This window comes from Gavialis gangeticus, unplaced genomic scaffold (assembly GCF_001723915.1).
Source record: "Gavialis gangeticus isolate Ggan-Ray unplaced genomic scaffold, GavGan_comp1, whole genome shotgun sequence".
In the NCBI taxonomy this organism is placed as follows: Eukaryota; Metazoa; Chordata; order Crocodylia; family Gavialidae; genus Gavialis; species Gavialis gangeticus.
Genome location: NW_017729022.1, coordinates 34,046,928 through 34,068,250, shown reverse-complemented (window position 1 = coordinate 34,068,250; position 21,323 = coordinate 34,046,928). Strand labels below are relative to the sequence as shown.

At 44.4% G+C, this 21,323-nt stretch overlaps 1 protein-coding gene across 1 annotated transcript in view; it reads right to left on the bottom strand.

The window, feature by feature from the left end:
• Positions 1 to 21,323, bottom strand: part of NAV3 (neuron navigator 3) — a 1,048,024-nt gene that overhangs the window by 868,216 nt on the left and 158,485 nt on the right. Inside the window, exon 2 of the mRNA XM_019514774.1 lies at positions 7,793 to 8,197. Coding sequence (XP_019370319.1) covers positions 7,793 to 7,864 — 72 coding nt within the window. The 5' untranslated portion in view covers positions 7,865 to 8,197. The remainder of the gene's footprint in view (positions 1 to 7,792; positions 8,198 to 21,323) is intronic.

Here is a 21,323-nt window from a genome sequence, read left to right as displayed (position 1 = left end):
CTGACAGCCCCCCTACAGGCCTGAGCAGAGGAGGTATACGCTTCTGATGATAGCACCTCCCTTCCACAGGGTGTACTCTGCCTTTTTGGCAATCAGGCATTCCTGGATGCCCCTGGTGAGCCAGGGGGGCTTTCAGGCACTCTTGCCCCCCCATTGCTTCTTGCTAGAATGGTCACCCCTTGAGCCCTGAGTATCGTCTCCTTAAGGAATGACCACTCATCTTGGGCACTGAGTTCCCCTGCTCTCGAGAACCCCCGTGCCTCTCCCACTAATCTCAACTTGTCGAAGTTGGCCCTCTTGAAGTCTAGGGCTACTGCCTAGCTGCAGGCACCCTGTACTGGATGGTGAATTCCAGGAAGCAATGATCACTATCACCCAAGTGGTCAAGAACCTGGAGGCCCCTTACCAGGTCGTCGTCTGTGGCCAGGACCAGGTCCAACAAGGCATTTCCTCTGGTGGGACTGTGCACCTCCTGAATTAAGCAGAGGTCCTGTATCCTCGGCCAGGAACCTCCTGGAACAGTCTGACCTGGCTGACTGTTCCTCTCCCAGCAGATGTCCAGGCAATTTAAATCACCCATGACAATTATATCCCTTGCCTTAAGTGCCTCTGCAAGCTGGCCCGAAAATTCCCAGTCCAGCTCCTCCGCTTGGCTGGCAGGGTCTGTAGTAGACCCTCACCATTAGATCCCTCTCCCCACGGCGTCCTTGTATCTTGACCCAGAGCACTTCAGCTTGCCCCTCCTCTGACCCCATTCTGCTGGCAGAGGATGTGTATTGCTCCTTGACATAGAGCACCACACCCCCACCTTTCCTTCCTTCTCTATCCTGCCTGTAAAGCCTATAGCCTCTAATGCTAACTGCCTAGTCGTGGGATGAATCCCACCATGTTTCTGTAAGCCGTATTATGTCTGGGTTTGAACTGGCTGTTCTGAGGGCGAGTTCCTCCTGTTTGTCCCCCTTCCTACGAGCGTTGGTATATAGGCATTTAAGGCCTTGCATAGCTGCGATTGGTAGAGGGGCCCCACTTGTGGCTCACTCACAATCAGCAGGGAGGCAAAAAGTGTGCTTTTAAATATGGTACCATTTTTGCCTCTCAGCACTGATTGGCTGAGAGGCTCTGGACAGCCGTGATTTGCTGCTGACTGGTGGGGAGGCAAAAACAACACTGTTTAAAATCGCAGTTTTAGCTTCTCTGCTGATTAGGAGTGGCAGGGTCCTCTGCTAATCAGCAGTGGGGTGGGGAGGGCAAGGGACGAGGCGCATACATGGGAACACGAAAAGTTAAAGGAGCAGTCGTGCACTCTACTTCTGCCATGAATTCGGTAGGTCCCTACCAATGAAGTAATGACATCACTTCCCAGTAAATATAGCAAAAGAAATGGTTGTAGTGCTCCGCTAAAATGAAACAATTTAAATACAGACAAAAAATCTATAACCTAGGGCAAGACCTCAATAATAATATATTCTCCCTACATACAGGCATGAATAGAGGAAGAAAATGTGTCAATTTTTTTCTCAATGTAGATACCAGAGGGGGGGAACCCTTTTTCTCACTCAGCTTTCTCTGTCTCTCTCACTCTGTCTCTCTCATGCATCTTTAAGTATTATGAAACAACAGAAAGCAGTTAATCACAAAGATAACAGAAAGCAGTTAATCATTAACTTGACAAAAAAGCAGATGTGCCACATCTCTGTTGTTTGATGAAGCAGTGCTGTTACTTGGATGCATTTTATATACTTTCCATCCTTCTGAAAGCATTTTTACAGCTTTACACAGGGTCAAGTACTTAAGTGATGCTTGAAAGTACTGCAACTCATATTATTTGCCAGAGTATTACCGAATACCCACACATGCACATGCTCACACGCACCTTATGCATACAGTCTCCTGACTTCAACAAGACCCCAGCTGCAGCAATCATTCAAAAGCATTCCTTTGTCTGCCTCAGGTGTTTTTGAAGATACCAAGTAACCTGGGTAGTCTATCAAAGGAATGCTTTCAACAAGGCTTCTTGCAAAAAAAAAAAAAAAGGAAAAAAAAGAAAGAAAAAAAACTGTAAATTGATGGATACTGAGGTGCTTTTACAAGCAAGTTAAATATAATATATGTATGAGAGTGTGTGCCTGTTGACTGTAAACCATGCATACGAAAAGCAGATTACAGATTTTCAGTAGACAAGGGAAAGGAAAGAGCCATAGTAAATAATAAAAGATAGTTGAAACAGTCTTTGTGTATGTTAAACAACAATCAATCTGGCAAACAGCATTATAGGAGCCAGTTATTCAAGCTGGTACCTTAGCACTCCCTGTGCTGTTCTCCCTGCATTAGAAGCACAAAGAAGCAAACCACATTTTAGTAAACCAGATGTAAATTTAATGCCCTTAGGTAGTAAGATATCAATGTTTTTAAGCACTATGATTAAATAAAAAGTGAGGCAATTACTGTATGCTGTGGAAGCAACAAATAGATGAAGAGGGAAAATCTGAAAGCTTTGTAGGTACGTAGCTGCATGTGTGGCATTTCTGACCAGTCAGAAGTGGGAAATGATTTCTCCTTCCAGGTGCCCTGGAGCTGAGGGAAGGATATGTGAACAAGCAACAGCATGCCCCTGTACTTTGCATTGGTACAGGGGAAATAACTGATGTTGGAGAAGCTAGTGGAAATCACAGACCATCTGAGGTAAGACATTTCAGGGGCATTTCTTGAAGGCAGTGGAACGGACAGAAAATCTGGAGGCAGCCAGGGATGGCTGCCCGGAACAGCCCCTCTGGCTAGGGACAGACATTACACAAACTGGTTTAAGTGATCAGAAACTGGTTTAAACCTGTAACAGAACAGACATTCAGTGCATATAAACCAGTTTGAAAATGGCTGAAACAGGTTTGAGATACTACATTCAACCAGGTTTATCAGACTTAACTGATTTGGGTCAAATCCATTTATGCAATGTCTGTCCCAGACCCATTCCTGGTTTAACTTAAACCAGACTCCCCCAGCTTCCCGGCATACTCTCTGGGCTGGGTGGGACTCTGCTCCACAGCAGAGATGCCCCTCCCCTCTGCTCCCTGGCTGCAGCTCTGGCAGAGACTGCAGGAATCTGCCTGGCTTCCCCCTGCTCCCTCCCCTCGGCCTTCTGCAGGCTTCCCCCTTCTCCCTGCCCCTCCCCACTCCCTGCTAAGCAGGGATCCATCCTCCCATCCTCTCTGCCTTGCACAGAGGCAGCTTAGCTTTAACTAGCATACCACATGCTGGCTATAGTCCATGCTGTGGGAGAGAGAACTATGTCTGCTTATGATTTTTGGAGCTAATCAACAGGTCAGCTGCTAATGTCCCTTCGTTCCTTCTTTAGAACAAGTTGTTTAAGAGGAGCTTGAACTAATGAGAAAGGCTGCTGCTTTCTGATAGGGTGATAAATGCTGATAACAGTTTATAAATGTTTTATCAAGGATGGGGTGGAACCCCTCACTAATCAGAGCATCCTGCTGGGGCCTGACCACACCCCCCACCTTCAGCTCAGCACTACAGAAGGAAAGGGAGGGATGCTCTAGCATCCCCTCGCCTCTAGCCTGAGCCACTGCAGGCATCTGCCTGCATTTCTGGGATATCTGTACAGTTAGACTAACCTGCAAAGATTGAATCAATTCAGGCTCAGGCTTTTTGAATGTCTGTCCCTAGCCTCTAACTCTCTTCTTCTGATGCCTCTGCCCCCTCCGCCACCAGATCAAATAAGGAAGGGATGGTCAGCCACAAGTGCCATAGGCAGCCTGTGTGTGGGATGCAGTAGGTCCAGGATAGGACAGGCAGCACAGCAGCAGGCAGGATAGGAAGCAGAACAGCAGACTGGGATACAGAGCAGACAAGAGCAGCAGATAGGCAGGGGAAGGGGATCAAAGTGGCATTCATGGGGGGGTCTGGAGCTAATTTGTGGCATGCATTCCAAAAAGACTGGCCCCTACTGAAATAAGGGTTGCTGCAGGGAAGTCTTATGTGTTATACAGGAGGGCAGACTAGAGTATCAAAATGATTCCTTGTGTTTTTATAACCTATAAATTGGTCTCCTTACTCCTGTTCCACTTCTCCTGAAATTAAGCTATTTCTTTCTTTCATCCTCCACAATGACAATAAAAAGGAGCAGTGAGAGCTCTAGAGACAGTCTCCCTGCTCTGAATACTGGCACCCAGCAGCACTGTCTTCCTCATGGACAAAAGCAGTAACTACCGAAAAACTCCTGCTCAGACCCTGATCCTAGAAATCTCTGCAAGAATACAGCAGGGCTGAGTGAGTACATGGGAGGAGGGGCAAATGCGTGAGTATCATAACCAGTCTGTGGTACTTGCCAGTTCAGCAGGTGTAGTGGAATACTGAAATAAAGAATCAGAATTAGCACATTGTTGTGGGATTGCCTAATCACTCAAGAGCTGTACAGCTGTTCAGTCACAGGACAAGTATGCATACTATTAAAATTCATATTGCATACAATGGGAAACAAATCTGTACACTGCTGGAGTATAACAAACACACAGTACTCAAGTAAAATAATGAAAGCTATTCAAAAACCTAATATGGACAGGACACTTTCAATTCTCTCCCCACACCTTGCCAAATGTTAGTTGCATACATAGTTGTACAATACATTGCACCATGTGATAACTGTTAAGTTTTAATGAAAACTAATATACAATACAAATTATGTAAAATTCCATAAAATGTTACATGCCCAAACTACAAAAATGATGTTTTACAGTTACCACTTTGTAGGAGGTTTTACAGTTACCTCTTTAGAATCCCACCCAAAAACTGGCCATCAGAAATACAATGCTTCCATAGGTGGCAGAATGAACAGTGATGCTACAGCTCAATCTTTACCGAACACTGGGCTTTCCATTTATTTATGGAAACATAAGTTAGGTGTCTAAATCTAGTAAGGCAACCATGTAACACCTGTAAGTAAGACACCCAGACAGTTGTCTGCTATAAAAGCAGGCCAATCACTTAGTCGCATCTATTTCCACGTGTGCTCCAAACGAGAGGCAGTATGTATGCACTTCACAATGCTTACACATTACAAAACCAGGCTTTGCAAAAATCTCAGTTAACTGACGTCAAAACCCTCTTAAAATGGTACTGGTCTAATTTGTTAACAAAACAGGTAGTAATATTTCATTGCTGAACGATTAAAGATTCCTATTAGCAATCAATATGCATTTCACTGTTGGGAATTTATTAATTCCTCAGAATCACATAGCATACAAGACATAGCAATTTTAGAAACTACAGGGAAGAGTGCTTTGCAGTCAACAATTAATTCTTCTAGCATTGGACAAAGTATCCACAAGCTCGTTCCAGGAAAGAATTTGCTCTCTAGTACAAAAGGCCATCTTTGAAACCATCTTCATCTTCCTAGGAATTCTGTGCTGTCAATCTGCCTACGGGCCTGGATCTTCCCCATAAACCAAACAGCAATATTTCATTCTAGAAAAGGAAGGGATTGGTCTACAAAATATCCAACTCAAGTGTACCTCTTCCAAAATAGAGACTTGGAAAGCCACACATGTAACTGTTTTGATTAATACTAAATAACACTCATCTTTTCTTTTGTGTTTTAAATTGATAGGAATTATGATTTGGAAGAAATTTCAAGCTCAAAGTCAATTATGTCAAATCATACCTTTGAGTGTTTTCCATTGCACAAAAAAAGAACTCACAGGCTGATTAAATTTCCTCAATAGCAATAGCTTGACATACTTTTATCACACGTGTTATCCTGGTATATTTCCAGAAATTTTCTGCAGTTTTAGAGTGTCAGCTGTGACTTACTGCTTAGTTCAACGTACACAAACACAGCAAGGACTAAAGCCAAGTGTTTGATTCTGACTGGATTTGCCACAACTGTATTTAAGGCTGTCTGTAAAATCTACTGATGTGGATTTTTCAACGTGAGGTCAAAATGAATTAAATAACCCATGGCTTCAACATCTATTGAAATTGCACAGTTTTAGTAACTCTCATTGACAACAGTAAAGATAAACATATCAGTACATAAACATGCCAGCCATGCACTGGAATCTTAAAAGCAACTTGGAAGTCAGGTGTGACATGCACATACAGGCACATCTGGAGTCAGCTATATTTTGAGGCCACACCACTGAACCAATGGGCAGGTCACGCAGTCAGAAAAGTACATGGTACAGCAGGAGCCCATTATGAACTACTTAGGTGAATAAATATCTATGGAAGAATGAAATGTTGCATCTTGGTCAAACAACTCAGAATAGGGAGCAAGTTCTTTGATACCAAAAACACAGAGCCCAAGCATTTCACAATTTTCTTCATCCTTGGGGAGGTGCAGAAGGACAGAAGAGATTCTCCCTTTTTATATTATGCTGTTTTGGGAGGATGGTTGCATTCCTCCACACAGTTCAGCAAACCAAAAAACACTAAATACTTTTATTCAAGTTTCTCTCTGTAATGTTTCCTCCTTTGTTCTTGCATAACAGAAATTAAGGTTTTTTGCTGAACAGATGCACAAGTCCAGGAACCCATGAAAGCTAGCAGGCATTGCTCGCAAACGAGCTTTAGTTCAAAGTGCCCCACCAACATTTTTCAGTGTGGGGACACTGATACACATTACGCTGGAGTCTGCTGGAGCACAGTAATTATCACGCTCTAGGAGACTTGATTGAGTCTCCTCCAATGGGGGCAGCCTCCCTGCACATGTATAGGAGCCCCTCAGCACTATGCACCCACATGGCCCTAGCTCACCCTCTGCTCCTTGTGCCACATAGCACTGACATGTCCCCTAGGACAGGGGCAAACAGCAGCAGCTGGAGGAGGAAGGAAAGCTTGAAACCCCTGGCTGCTGTCTCAGCTAAAGCAATAATGGGAACAATGATTTAGTAGGAATCTGAAGGTTACAGTTTAACCCCTTGTGGGCTGCATGAGGCCAGCAGGCCACCAGTTGGACAGCCCTGCACTAGTTAGTCTTCTGATTTATACCTTCTCCTAGGTCACATCTGAAAGTGAGTTTGGTGGACACGTCCTGGTTCCTTGCCAAAAAACCATAATGCAGTTTTGAACATTTAAATGATTTTTCAAGAAAAACTCAAGAATGTAGCAGCATAGTATGACATAATGAAAGAAGCCTGAAAAACATTAAACTCAAGCTCGTGCAATGAACTCTCAAACGCATTCAGATTTTATGCTGAGGCGGTGACATAGTTGGATTTAGTAGGCGTGCCTCCAAGAGCAACCTAATGATCCTCCTAGGACTAAGCTGTCAGGGTGGAAAACTTGTATTAAGCAAAAGAGAACTCTATACTATGTAGGGATCACTTTATTTGATTAAGCCACATCAAATAGTTCAGAGACTATTAAGTTAATGATGATGATGCAAATTATCTGGTAAGAGAATTGCTCAGAATCGCTGCTGGGATGTGATAGAAGGTGCATATTTGCATGCTGACTATATGGGATGATGAGCTCAAACAAGGTCAAGACAAAGTTAAACATATTCCAGATCAGCAGGTTTTTGGCATGAAGTCAGCATGGACAGCAAAGTAAAAGTTCTGCCAACCGATTTGCTAGACAAAATTTAGGCAGCTTTGGAAGCAGAATTACAAGGCAATAATGAAATTTGGTTTCTTAACAGTATGCTTTACAGTAATACTCTATAAGTAAGATGCCAAAGTAATGAACTTGTAAGGCATATTAGTTACCAGCTTACTAAAATCACCTTAACAGCACATGAGCAGTTCAAAGATAACGTAATTATCATCCAAAGTAATCTTACCTTTTTCTGATCTTCAAGCTTGTGACTTACTGGATTCCTTCCATGTCTACTCATTTCTGAAGATAAATCCATCACATTCACTCCTTGCCCTTCAAAATGGAATCGGTTCTGCAGGACAGCAAACTAATCCAAAATGCTGGGGCTACAAACACACTGGCATGCTGCTTTTCCCATCACATACCTTCTTTCAACTTCATTGACTCAGAGGAACGAATAAAAAACTATTGATTGTGCAGAGAAAATAAACTTTGCAATTCACTCCAGGGACTTTCCGAATCAGCATAGTGTTTTTAAAAGCTGACACTTCAAAGGAGAAATATTCATCCACTACTTTGGCTCCAACCGCTATCTGTATCTTTCTTCAGAAGCTTCCATTTTAAATAAAGTTACATCCTGTCTGTGAACCTGTTGAGAAAAAGACAAGTATTAAGGTTAATTTGCAATTTACTGTCACCCTTGGTAGTTAATTATCTCTTCTGTAGTGTTTTTATTTCTGAAAAGCATTGCTACCACTGCTTTGTAGATGAACTTCACTGTAGATTTAGCACCCTGAGATAGTTAGCACTACCAGCTTCTCTATCACTGCAGTATACAGAAGCATTCATATTAAGCACATGTGCAACTTCTAGGCAAAGAACAAGAGGAAAACAAAAACTATTCAGTATGAAGGTCACCTAGGACACTCTCCCATCCTCTAATCTTACTAGCCTATAACACTTGCATGCTATGGGCCACATGCCCATCACATGTGACAGCCCATATGCCACCTCTAAGTGAGACAGAGAAAGCTCAGTCAAGTTACTAAATCCCAAGTCAATACAGAACATATATACACATATTTGTGTACTTTTGCAGTTGGAAAAAATAATCAATACAAGTGAAATCTGCTTGCCAAAAAGTTGCAGTTCCATTAATAACAAAAACTGAAAATGCTCAGATATCTAATCAACCTGGCTCAACAATAAAAAAAAAAGAGAATACCGATGCCTTTAGTGCAATTAAAAGTCAATAGCATTTGCACTGAATTAATTGATAGGATGAAGCTCACATAAAAATTAATTTGAATGCAACTTCATTTTAAATGAATAACATTCACAGTATGACTTACAACTATTTCAAAGTGAAATGAAAAATATATGTAGGTAGAAGGTATGAAACAGTGTGAGGTAGAATATGCAATTTATTTCCAATAAGATGATTGTCAAAAAGGTTATTCTTTCATATAGAACCTGGACCAAAACCCACTTAAATCACTGCAAAGACTTCCACTGATTTAATGGACTATGAATCAGGTCCATGGCACAGGGATATTCAACAACAATTCATTATTCATACTTAGGCCAGAAGTCACAAGCCTTGAGTGCTTGGAGTTAGACTCCAAAATTCATATCTAAGAACCTAACTAAGTGGTTTCACACTGCCATTAATTTCCCTGGCAACCTTATTTTCTCAATACCTCTGAAAACCAGGTCTTTTTGAGCCAATTATATAACTGTGAGTTTCAGAACTGAATATTAAGCATTCAGGATTTGAATTATGGTTCTGTATATGCAATGGAAAGTCATTTCTATTTGACAGGAGGCTGCCATTTGCCCATTCTGGAATAGACAGAGGAATTCACACTGCCACCTATTCTTACTGGAGTCATGGCATTTTCCTGCATGTTTATTCCTCTTTCTGATTTTCATTTTTAACCCAGTATTTACAGGCAGGACATAGTGAATTTAACAGATTGATACTAAGTGATACTGGAGATTTTCATACAGGTTTCCCCTGCCCCCAAAGTTTCCATTGAAAATTTGAGAAATAATATTTCCTCTACTGGAAGAAGCATAACACTCTCTTGCACTCAACCTCATTAATACAATACAACAGGTATATATATTCTGCAAGGTTATTTCTATTTGTAAGTTGCCGTAAGTCAAAATGTCCTAAAGTACGTGGAATAAACTGGCACTCATATATCAAGAGCCTATTAGAGCACTAGATAAAGATACCAAAACAGGGTAGTCCAAGTCGTCGTGCAAATCCTGAGGAGCCTCCAGTGAGACATGAAGTTGTTTTCCCCAGAACCACTAGAATTTGAAGCAGTTTGTACTTTGTAATGTTACTGTGAACAAAACAGCACCAACTGACAACTCATTTTTTCAGGGTCATTTGGTAAAAATGTACATATCTATTGGCAATTGTTTGTGAAATAGTAGTATGTTGTATTGTATAATTAAGGCTACTGTATAATCTAAATTTCTAACCATTGATCACATAAGCAGCCTTATTTTGCCAAATACAGCTCTGGCCTGACACACATCATCTAAGAAAATGAATTATTCAATTTGATATTGCAGATTTGAATAATGATCCAAAGCCAAGTGCATTCAATAAATAAGGTATTTGACTTCATTTGGCTTTAGAACAAGCCTTTTGTTAGAAAAGTATATAGAAAATTTTTAAAGTATTCAATATTATTCCTGTCACTTACTGAGCATCCATTACTAGAAACTACGAACTAAAGAGATCCCTTTATATCAGAAGGCAAAGAAATTTCAGTAATACTGTATAACCTTCAGTAGCATTCAGTCCATAAACTACAAAAGATGAGACTACGCACACAAAATGATGTGCAAGCGATCGACATCTGGAGTTTTAAGCTTCTTGTATACATCAAATAATTTACAGCTCCAATAAGTGAAAACCAATTGGTTAGAAATACAGTTTATTTGTTGGTCAGACACATACATTACACCAACACCCTCACTAGAAAAATTGCAGAAGATTAGGCTATTGAACTGTTCAATTAAACTGTATAGTGTTTTCATGCCAAAGCTGGACAGAATACAGATACTTCTGTTTAGTCTGGCCTCATTTTTAACATGCAAAGCACAATACAGCAGTTCTTACATATTCCATTCAAGGCTTTATTCAAAGGTCTTCAATCTTTTCAACATGAAAAACTGTAATTAACACACTTGACTGGCAAGTCCTGTTTTATGATGGCACCCAATTTAATATTTACTATTATATTTTGCACAGAGGCATCATTTGTCCTGGCAATTCTATAGGCTGTGTCCACAGCCAGGAGAAGCAGGGTTCTGAGCCAGCCAAGGAGGGAGGGAGGGAGATGGCCTTTTAGTGGTGGCCTTCCCCCTTCTACTGATTGGTCAAGGGGGCCTTTGCTCCCCTCCCCCCTCCCCGAGGGGATGCCCTGTAATCTGGGGAATCATCAGTGGCCACCCTACTTACATATGACAAGAAGCTATAGGATGCAGCTCTTCTCTGCCTTGCCTGAATTTTTAAGTACTATCATGCACATCACTAAACTGTGAAGTGGGAGGGTCCCTGAAAAATGGCATTGGGCATCCACAGGACGTGCTTTGTGTACCATCATACATTTCAAACGTTGACATCTATAGCTGTTAGTAAATTATACACAAGAATGCCTAGGCACATGAGCCTTGGTGGACTCCGACTGTAGGGCAGGTCTGTTGTGCATGCATTCTTGATCTAATACAGGAGTGGTCAGTCCCCAGCCTACAGGAAAGATCCAATCCATGACACCATGTCATCCAGCCCACAGGGCTCCCCACAGGTCCAGAAATTTGGCCACAGGAGACTGGTGGCACCAGAGCTGGCCTTAAGGATGGGCAAAGTAGGCAACCACCCAGGGCACCATGGTCATGGGGCACCATGCACATGTGTGCACAGCAGCACTCTACCCCTGCCCTAACCCAGCCAACTCCTGTCCCACATCCAACACCCATTCAAGAGCTGGACCAAACCAGGTTCCTCAGGCAGATATGGGAGCATTATTCCATGCCCCCTATGATAGGGCCAAAGAGATGCCCACAGCACTGGAGACAGCTGGGGATAGGGCCACCTGCTTAAGCAGCCATGTTCCTCTGCCCCGTCTCCTCCCCTGCCACCTGCCTCTGCCTGCAGCAGCGCCATTGACTGGGCATTTGGACAGCAGAAGATAAAGCTTCCATCTAAGTACAATCACATCACAAATTGTGGGTGACAAAAAAAAGAATCAAAATTTTAAAAACATTGAGCTATACAAGATGGGGTGGAGAAAGCTTTAGAGGGATTTATTGTAGAAGCTCAGAGAAGGCTTACAGCTAGAGAGAGTAGGGGCAGCTCAGGAGCTTTGAGGCCATGGTAATTGCCACAACCCATCCACAGGGCACCCCTAGAGCCCCACATTTCTCCTTCATTTTCACTGCTTGTCCCAAGGAGCAGACTGAAGTTTGTCCTGGGATAACTCCTTATTCTCGCAAGCCTCAGCTCCACTGTTCTTATACTGGACTCCACAGCTGCAAAAAAGGAATCTCTGCCAGCCCTAAGTGGCTTCCCCTTGGGCAGAGAGAAATTAAGTCTCTTTGCCTCCAGGGCAGATTCAGGTTTGGGTGCGCTGGTGCACTTGCATCCAACTTTGATTCCTGGTCCACGCAAAATTTAAAACCAACTGCCTGGCAGTGGCAGCAAGATTTCTAGTCAGACTGTGCTGAGGGAGTCCTTTGACTTCACGGCTCATTGCAATCCACCTGGTCCCTTCTAAGCTCTTCATGCCACAAGTATTAATGACCCTCTCTCCATTTTAATAGCTTTGATGTTCCACCAATCAAGCTATCCTCCGTTTTGCAATTCTGCTGTCTATTAGCTTCTCCTGCTAACAAAGCTCCTATTTCACAGCCCTGTAGATTGTTTTCAACTCATTCCAACGAAGTTATACCTATAGAATAAACACAGGCATAGACCCCTAATGTATTAGTAAAACTTCTGGTTTATGTTTGTTTAACTGGACAAAAAGTGTGTTGTTTTGCATGTGACAATGCATCTCACCATTTGCACCCCACTTTTCACAATTCCGGATCTACCCACATTTGCCTCCCTCTTTCCTCCTTTGCTTGCCTCAGGACTTTTCTTCATTTTAAAGCAGGCTTCCCACACTTTGCATAGTCCTCTACAAATTCCACAAATCCCTCTTTTGGACTTTTCTTCTTGACCCAAGGTTTTCCAGGCACTTGGTAGTAGGTAAGGTAACTGTGTTTGACACTAGAAAGTTGCTTTATGAGTTTGGCACCTGCAAGAAAAGTAACAAGCAGGTACTGTTTGTTGTTTATTTTTCTTGGTATCACAAAGTTTTTTTGATCCCTTATTCTAGGGTGCCATGTCAAGGGTCTCCTTCACCTCAAGACAGTCTCTGCAGCAGATGGCGAGTCCTTTTCCAGTCTTCCCATGATCATAGGTGCATTGCTACAAAGATTACGTGGATCTGAGTCAGCCTGCAGAAGTATTCTATCAGTCTAGGTAAAGGTGAACAGCTCCTGGATGTCAAGTGCATCCTGATACAAGGAATACTCTACCCTGTTATATTCAACATCCTCTAGTTCAGTGGTTCATACATCAGGGGCTTCGGGCCCCCCTCAGCTCCCTGGCACTGCCTCTGGACTGCCACCGGGCTGCCAGGGCTCTTCATGAGAATGATGCAGGGCAGGCACAGGGGTGCTGGAAGCTCTATCCCCTCCAGCCTGGCAGTGCAGCTGAGGCTGGCTCCACTCCCCGGCTCCAGGCAATGACCCTGGGTGTGGGGAAGGGGCGGCCCCACGGGAGCAGCAGGCCCTGCTCCACCCCCCTCTCTGCCGCTCCACATCCGCCTGACCCTTGTCCAGCTCCCTTTCCCTCCCTGGCAGCTGTTCCAGGGCCAGGCCAGGCAGGGGGTTACCACCACCGTGATTCATCCCCTCACCCTCAGGCAGGGAGGCAGGGGTAGTCCCACTGCTCGGGCAGCCGGGCAGGGGCATGTTCCCCGCCCCCAAACTTCCCCCCAGCCTTGCAAACTTGGGCCCTGCAACCAGGATGGGCAGCCAATCACTGCCCTCTCTCCCACTTTTCGTGAGCTGGCCCCACCTCTAATCAAATGCAAAGAGCAATTCATTGTTTTTCCAGGGGTGGAAAAAGTGGCCGAGGGAGCTGCCATAGGGAGGGTGGAGGAGGTGGCGGCACCCACAGAGGGGTCCCCACTTTTCCTCAGCTCACCCCGCTGCTGCTAAATTGCAATTCCCAATTGATTTATTTCTAATTATTTATTTCTGAGGTGTAGAGGTGGAGCAAGGGAAACCCCTGCACCAGAGACTGCAGAAGGAGACCTTGCCAGCATATGAGCAGTTGGGCAAAAGCGTTACAGACAGATTAATGCTTTTATTATATTAGAATTTGCAGACATAACTGCACTATTTCTTACTTTAGCCAATGCCAATTAGTACCTTAATTTGCAATAGCAAGGAACATTCACAAACTTACAAAAAGCAACAAATTAAACAGCAAGCTAACTAGGGGAATCTAATTTTATGCTTCTACACTAATATTCTGCAGATCAGGATGCTGATCGCCTTCATTTTATCAGGCTGAGTAGACAGTTCTGTACAAGGTACAAGTTACATATTTTTTATTTGGTACAGCATAATGTCCCCTAGCAATACTGTACTTGGAGGCTCTCAGTTGATTCCCCTAGTCTCACAAGCCATTACTCTAACTGCAGAAGTAACTGCAATTCTTGTTTCCACAGAATAACATTGGCTTAGGTTCTGGCTATCATCTTATCACTGGAATCAAATGAATGTACTTGGTATTTTTTCCACTTCATTTCAGTCCTGATAGCAACTTTGTCATATGAATTGAGAGGCTACGTGCAGCACCTACAGCCTCTGTTATATGAAATTTTATTTCACTCCTGCAAACAGTGCCAGACAGGAATGTCCTTTATCTCTTCCATCATTCAGTTCTTTGGCCACTGAGCAGCAGAGAGAAAAAAGGAATGAGGAAATACAATCTCAGGTATATTCTTTAGAGAGTCAATATCGACCATGTGTTTAATTCCAGCTCTTTATTACCACTTTTCCTACACATATCTTATAGACAGCAAGACAGATCTATTGTATGCACAATAATTTTGCTAAAGCACATGATAGAGCACAAGCCTTTAAATCAGGCTTGTCCAACATGCGGCCCGCCAAGCCATTTTATCTGGCCCAAGGTCCCTCACTTGGGACAGGCGAGGAGTCCTGGCGCCTGCTCCGCACTTCACAGCAGCAGCGGCGAGGCGAGGCGAGGCAGGCAGGGCCAGCCCGTGGGCCCCAGCTGGCAACAAGGGGAGGGGAGCAGCTTACCCACACAGGACCGGGCTCATCACATGAGCCAGGTCCCACCGCCACTGCCCTGAGGGCTGTGCAGCAGGGTGCTGCCCCAGCTGTGCCTGACTGGATGAGCTAGGGACAGTGCCTGCAATTTCTCCTCTGGCTCTGCCCCTTGCCCCCAGCATGCAGCTGGGGGAGCTGCAGCATGGCCCGCGCCCTGCCCACATGCGTGGTGGACAGAGGCACCGGTTAAGTTCCCACATGGAGCTAGAGGCGCCTCAGGGCCAGGCTGGGCCTACATGGTATGCGGTTGCTAGAGCCAGGCTGGGCGGGAGGCAGGAGGAGCCCAGCCCAGAGGCGGTCTACCGGAGGATACCAGTCACTGGCGGGGAGGATGCAAGCACCCGTGCTCCTGCCCCTGCCTCCCTGCTCTGACACAAGCCCCAGCCCGTGCCCGGTGCTGCCAGAGCGGCCCTGCACGGGAGGCCAAGCAGCGGCCGCTGGCACTGTTAGCCCATGCCTGCCTCCTCACCTGCCCACTTCAAGCCAGCCCCGCTGCCCTGCCCTGCCCTGCTCCACAGCAAGGCAGTGCCTGCTCCCCCAACCAGTCTCCCCCTGGGCGCTGTGGCTCTCCGGGCCCAGCTGCCTGTGCACGAGGCCCTGAGGGGGCTACTTCTCATGTGCTGTTGGGGACAAGAGGAGCCTGGCCGGGTCTGCACTGGCCAGCAGAAGCAGTGGTGGAGCCATGTGCCGCTTGGGACGGGGATGAGCCTGCACCAGTCAATCCCAAGCGGCACACAGCTCCACAGCCACTTCTGCTGGCCGGTGCAGACCTGGCCGGCCTCCTCCCATCCCCAGCAGCACATGGGAAGCTAGTGTCAGCTGCATGCTGCTTTTCCCGGCTGGTGCCAACCCGGTTCTGCCCAGGCAGATGCTGCAGCACCATGTGAACCCAGGCATGACACCGGCAGGTTGGGTGGGCCCCAGGTCAATCCCAGCCTGGCCCCGTGGCTTCTCTAGCACCAGGTCAACTCAGTTGTAGCCAGCTGCAGCTCCTGCAGCACCATGTCAACCCAGACATGCGTGCCATGTCAACCAGTACCATGTCAACTCCTGCAACTTCATTGGTGTCAAAGGTCACATGACATCACTTCCTCATATGATACCACTTCCTGTGAGGTCTTTGAATATGGCTCGTCGGCCCACTGGGTGATAAAATGTTTGTGATCCTGCCCCACATTCAAAAAGGTTGGACATCCCTGCTTTAAATGAACTTTGGTTATCAACTTTGCAAGCACAGTGTTGCTTGGGATGCAGTCTTTGACTGATGTGCAAAATGGCTACTTCTTAAGCATCTCATAGCATCTTTTGCAAGAGCAGAAGTATTATCCTCTGGTCATGAATGATGCGTGCCCCTAGCAGCTGTGGGGGCACGGCGGTGGCAGGAGTGTGGTGGCAGTAAGCACAGAGCTCCTGCAGATGCCACGGGTGGCAGGGGGAGGAGAGTGCAAATGCCAACCAGGGATCAGCAACCACCCACAGGCAGCACCAGCAGCATGCAGCGGTGATCATGGACTGCCCACAAACATCATCTGAGGTGTGAGTGGCAGGCTGACTAGCAGTGACTGCCCACAGGTGCCACTGACACAGTCAGCTTTTTGTAGGAGGTGCACCATCACACTCAGGGGGAGCACATGCACCCACATGCAACCCATATGCATCACCCCTGCCTCTGATCTTGCAAAATATTGCAAAGTGGAATTGCCTGGCCAAATTCCAACTAGTGTAGCTAGCTCAATTCCCTACCTAATTTTCACCTGTCATTTCAATGTTTTCCGACAGACTTTATGCTTGTCCCAAAGTTTTTACTGTACCTTGTCTCTCAGAAATGGCTATGCTGCTCTGAACAATTTGTTTCTTTACATAAACAAAGTTGACAGTGGTTTAGAAACCATTCTAATGGAATGAAACTCAGTTGTGTATACACAACTGTTTTACCTCTATCCTTGTTACCACTACTTGTGCTTCATGCTGGATCTTGGGTAGCCAGGGCTGGGGCCACTCTGGGATCAAGGTGCTGACCAAGGTCAGGAGGAGCAAGCAGAATCCAAAGACAAGCCAGGTAAGGAAGCCAGGAGGTCAGTCCAAGAGCAGTGTCTAGGAACAAGCTAAGTTGGGAAGCCAGAAGATCAGGCAGACAACAAAAATATCAGAAAGCAAGCCTGGTCAAGAAGCTGGGCAATCAAGGAAAAAGCAGAGTTAGAGAGAAAGCTGGTTCAAGCATCCATGAGACAGTGGCAACAGAAAGCACGTGATAGAGCAAAGCAGTCTGGGATGAAATTGAGCCCTGTTGCCTAGATACACCCATGATTCAGGACAGGAAGTATATGGAGAAAGTAGAAGGTCAGGTGACCTTAACCAGCTACTTCAGTGCAAGGGATTGGGCAGAGGGCTAAGTCTTACTAAAGCCTGGACTAGTCAAGGTAACCAGATATAGGGTGGCAGGCTAAGGTGAACAGCTTTGCTGGCCAGGCCAAGAACCTAGGTATGGGGCTGTGGCCTGACATTATGATATTGCAGATACAACAGAAGCCCATTTTTCTTTACAGACAAAAAAAGATAAAGGAGTTTACAGTCAATCTAACTGGGTTACAGAATGGGAGGGTAAAAGATCGGAGAACATGGAAAGGATATGGCTAGGATTACTACTGATGATGATCATTCATATTATACTGTATGTTTATAATAGTTTGAAGGAACTGAAAGGGGCTACCTGTAAAAATGTATTAATATTTTCACTAAATTATTGTATTACACAAGATGTTTAATCTGCAGGCAGGAGGGGAGTGAAGGACAATGCAAGTATACAGAAAGAATGATGCTGACTCCTGATAACAGCTCTGATAATAGCTTGGCCACAACACCTGACACAAAAGAATTGTTCATCATGAAATGCCTAACTCCCTTACAGAGCTGTCCTTACTCATGTAACCACATCCAGGAGACAGAAGAAACCAAAAAAGCAAGCTGGAGTCAAAAGTATATCTTTCCTAAAACAGGAGAGAGAGGTTTTAAGCTAAGATGAATCCAGACTCAAGTTTGAGAGACAGGAGACAGTATAGGCCAAGTCTGGTTTAGACGTGAGATACTGTGTGCACAAACCTTTCATACTGTTAAAATACCTTCCCTTCCTCTCCCAAGGTTATGTTTTGTATCTAACATTAAACAGTACTGTCGTTAAAGAAAACTTAGTTTACCATTTCACCCGGCTCACGCAGTCAAGGGATTATTCATACCAATCCAGTCAGGCCTAGTCATATACAGACCTGGGGGGCTGACACGATTGCACCCCCAATTCCACAGCATAGCTCAGTGGCTTGGGTTCCCTGCAACCCCATATTCCCATTCCCAACTCTGGACCACCTCATGGAAGCAGTAGCCAGGGACTTTAAGCCCCTGAATCAGGTAAGGTTCCACCCCCCCCACACACCCTACTCCCTCTGTGCTCAGCAGCACCTCTCCTCCCGTTTCCCCCCCGTCTGTCTCTACATGTACCTCTGGACGCAAGAAAGGGAAACCTGCAGCCACTACCCACAGTCCCTTCCCCACTCGAAGCTAGAGCTGTGAGAAGATGTGAAGAGGTGCTATTAAACAGAGAGGAGAAGGGAGTGGGTACCAAGCGTGCAAAGGGGAATTCTTACCAGATTTGGGCACTTTAAACAGCAAGTTCTTGCCTGCTGCTCCCATAGCATGAGCTTTCCTCCCAGGTCAAAGGGAGGGGAGGATAGGAGCAGGGCAGCAGCCAAACCTGCAGCAGCGCTCCCACACCCCCTTTTCAAAAATTTGGATCCACTTACGGGCCTACTAAGTAAACATGACACATGTGATGTAGCACTAAGACCTGGTCAGTGGGTGAATCATGGGATTCCCGAAGAGGAGAGGCACAAGGCCAAATCCTAGTACAAGTACACACGGGGAGAAGAGAAAAGGGTTGCTGCATACCTCAGAAGCTTAGTTTCCCAGATACCTCTTGAACTTTATTTTCATGAGGTCTGGGTAGGGGTATGGCAGAGGGAAGGACCAAGAGGAGGGGGGTGGTGAGGGTATGAACACTGGAGAGGGTGCTTTTTGTGGTTTCAGTTACTTGGTGTTATAAATGTCAGGTTTGCTTTGAATTCTGAGTTGGTGTGGATGCAAAATTCAAACGAAAAGAAAAAGAATTTAAAAAAATTACGTGTCATCTCTTTTCTGACCAAAAATTTAAAAACCAATAATCAGATACTGCAATAAAACCTTTTGATAGGGATAAAGTGTATGCTTTACACATTTCCAAGGGAAAAAAATGCAAAACAGCCCTCAAATTTTGACTGGGAAAAAAAGAGCATCCCTGGTTTGATAAACTAGTCTGAAAGTTGAGAGAGAACATTCTCTGAAAAAAAAGAAAGAAAAGGCACTTGAATATTAGTAGATTGAGTGATCATAACATAGTTGGATACCAAATGAAAAACCAAAACTGAAAAAAAATGCACTGAGCAAGTTGTTCAGGAAGAGCTCATTCATGTAAGAGCATGGCCCCTTTATTACAACCCAGGTCAAGGTGATGCGTCAAGAAAGGATTTACTGCAAGTTTAGAACACCCAGCATAAAGCACTAGCAAGCCATTGTGTGTACTTAATTTGCTTCAGTCCCATCTTATGTATATTTGACTTAATGCCTCAGCTATGCATCATTTTTTTTAAATAAAGAGCACACCAGTATTTGAAAGTCACACTGAAAACTTGGAGTTGCAAAGTCTGCATAGGATCCAGTAGGCACTATCCCAGATGTGTCATCTTCTGTACTGAAGAAATTAGATGTTTGGAGTTTAAAGTAAATCCTTATGTTACTAAATTTATGGACTGGGCTGTACATATCCTCTCCTCTGTTGTCCCTTACCAGAAATTCTAGAGTTCACCTGGCCCTGATTCCTCATCTATAATATTTTCTTTTCCTACTAGTGCCTTTTTTATTTAGATAACAAGCTTCTTGGAACAAATGCGCTCTCTATGTGTATGTGCAGCATGTAGCATGAGAGACCAGATGCTGAGTGTGGTCTCTCTGAATTTTTTCCAGTCCTGCACTCCACCCTTGTTATCAGTCGACAAGTCCTATTCAGTCTTTTAAAGCAGCTTTCAGCAAATTATTCCGCTTAGTGTATCAAAAAAAATTCAAGAAGTGTTTCTTCCAGTACAGACCAATATAAGCATTGTATCCTGACAGATGCAGAATCAGAGTCCTATCCAATGAGAACACTAGTGTAACCAGAGGTGGGTAACTGGGACACTGCCCCAGGCACCCACTTAGAGTGGGCACAAGAACAGCAGCCACTACAACCATTAATTCCTCAGCCAGCCAGGGCACCGACCCTAGTAGTTATGCCTCTGAATGAGATTCATGTTTGTCTGGCAGAAGAAAAAGAAGCAAAGGAAGCACTTCTGGGGGTTTCAAGTTATTTAAATGATAAGAAGTTACATACCTTTACAGAATAGAGAGGTCTTAAATGCTATTCTTGCATGAAATAGTTAAACCTTGGAAAAACAGAGCAGACGCTCCCACCTTTGGTATTCCTAAATCCTTCAATCCTAAAAATACCATTAAATTACACAGAAAAACTCTCTTAGACTGTGTTGTGACATGCTGAATAACTCTGATCAGACAGCTAACTGCTTTTTAATAGTATTAAGTCCCTGCCTGCTACTAGTGATACAGCATAAATCACACCTATCTTCTCAGAACATATTCTTCACGATATTATGGGTGCCTCAAAAGTTGCCCATTCATTCTGGCATTATGTATTTAGCTGCAGTTTTTTCAGGTGTCTCCCATGTTTATCCCTGGAAATTATGTGGCTCCACATGTCTCCTAGGTACTGCTCCACACAACTAAAAAACCAAACCCTGATGCCTCAATATTCTATCCTTCGTTTAAATTAATCAAATTAATTACTAAATGTGTGTCTGAATCAACATAGCTCCTAGAGAAAGCATGTCACAAGAGTATCCCCGCAAGCAAGACAAGATAAAAAAAGGAAAAAATGCTGAGGTAGTGGAAATTAATTTTAGAGCAAAAACCCAGAAAACTAAAGCCGACAGATGAAAGAGCAGCCTCCCACTTACCCAATGAAGGGCCTTAACCCAGAACTTTTTCTTAAAAAATGAACTTTACAAATGAAAGATTATTTCAGTTTCCACGATCATAAGGTCACAGATTAATATAAACTAGAACTGGCAAAGACCTGAGTTGTAACTAGCAAGCATTTAAATCAACTGGTCCAAACCATTGTGCAGGCAATCTTAATTTGATTGCGTTTAAATCTATTTCTAATCAATTTAATCAAAGCAAAAGCATGTGTGTTTTAA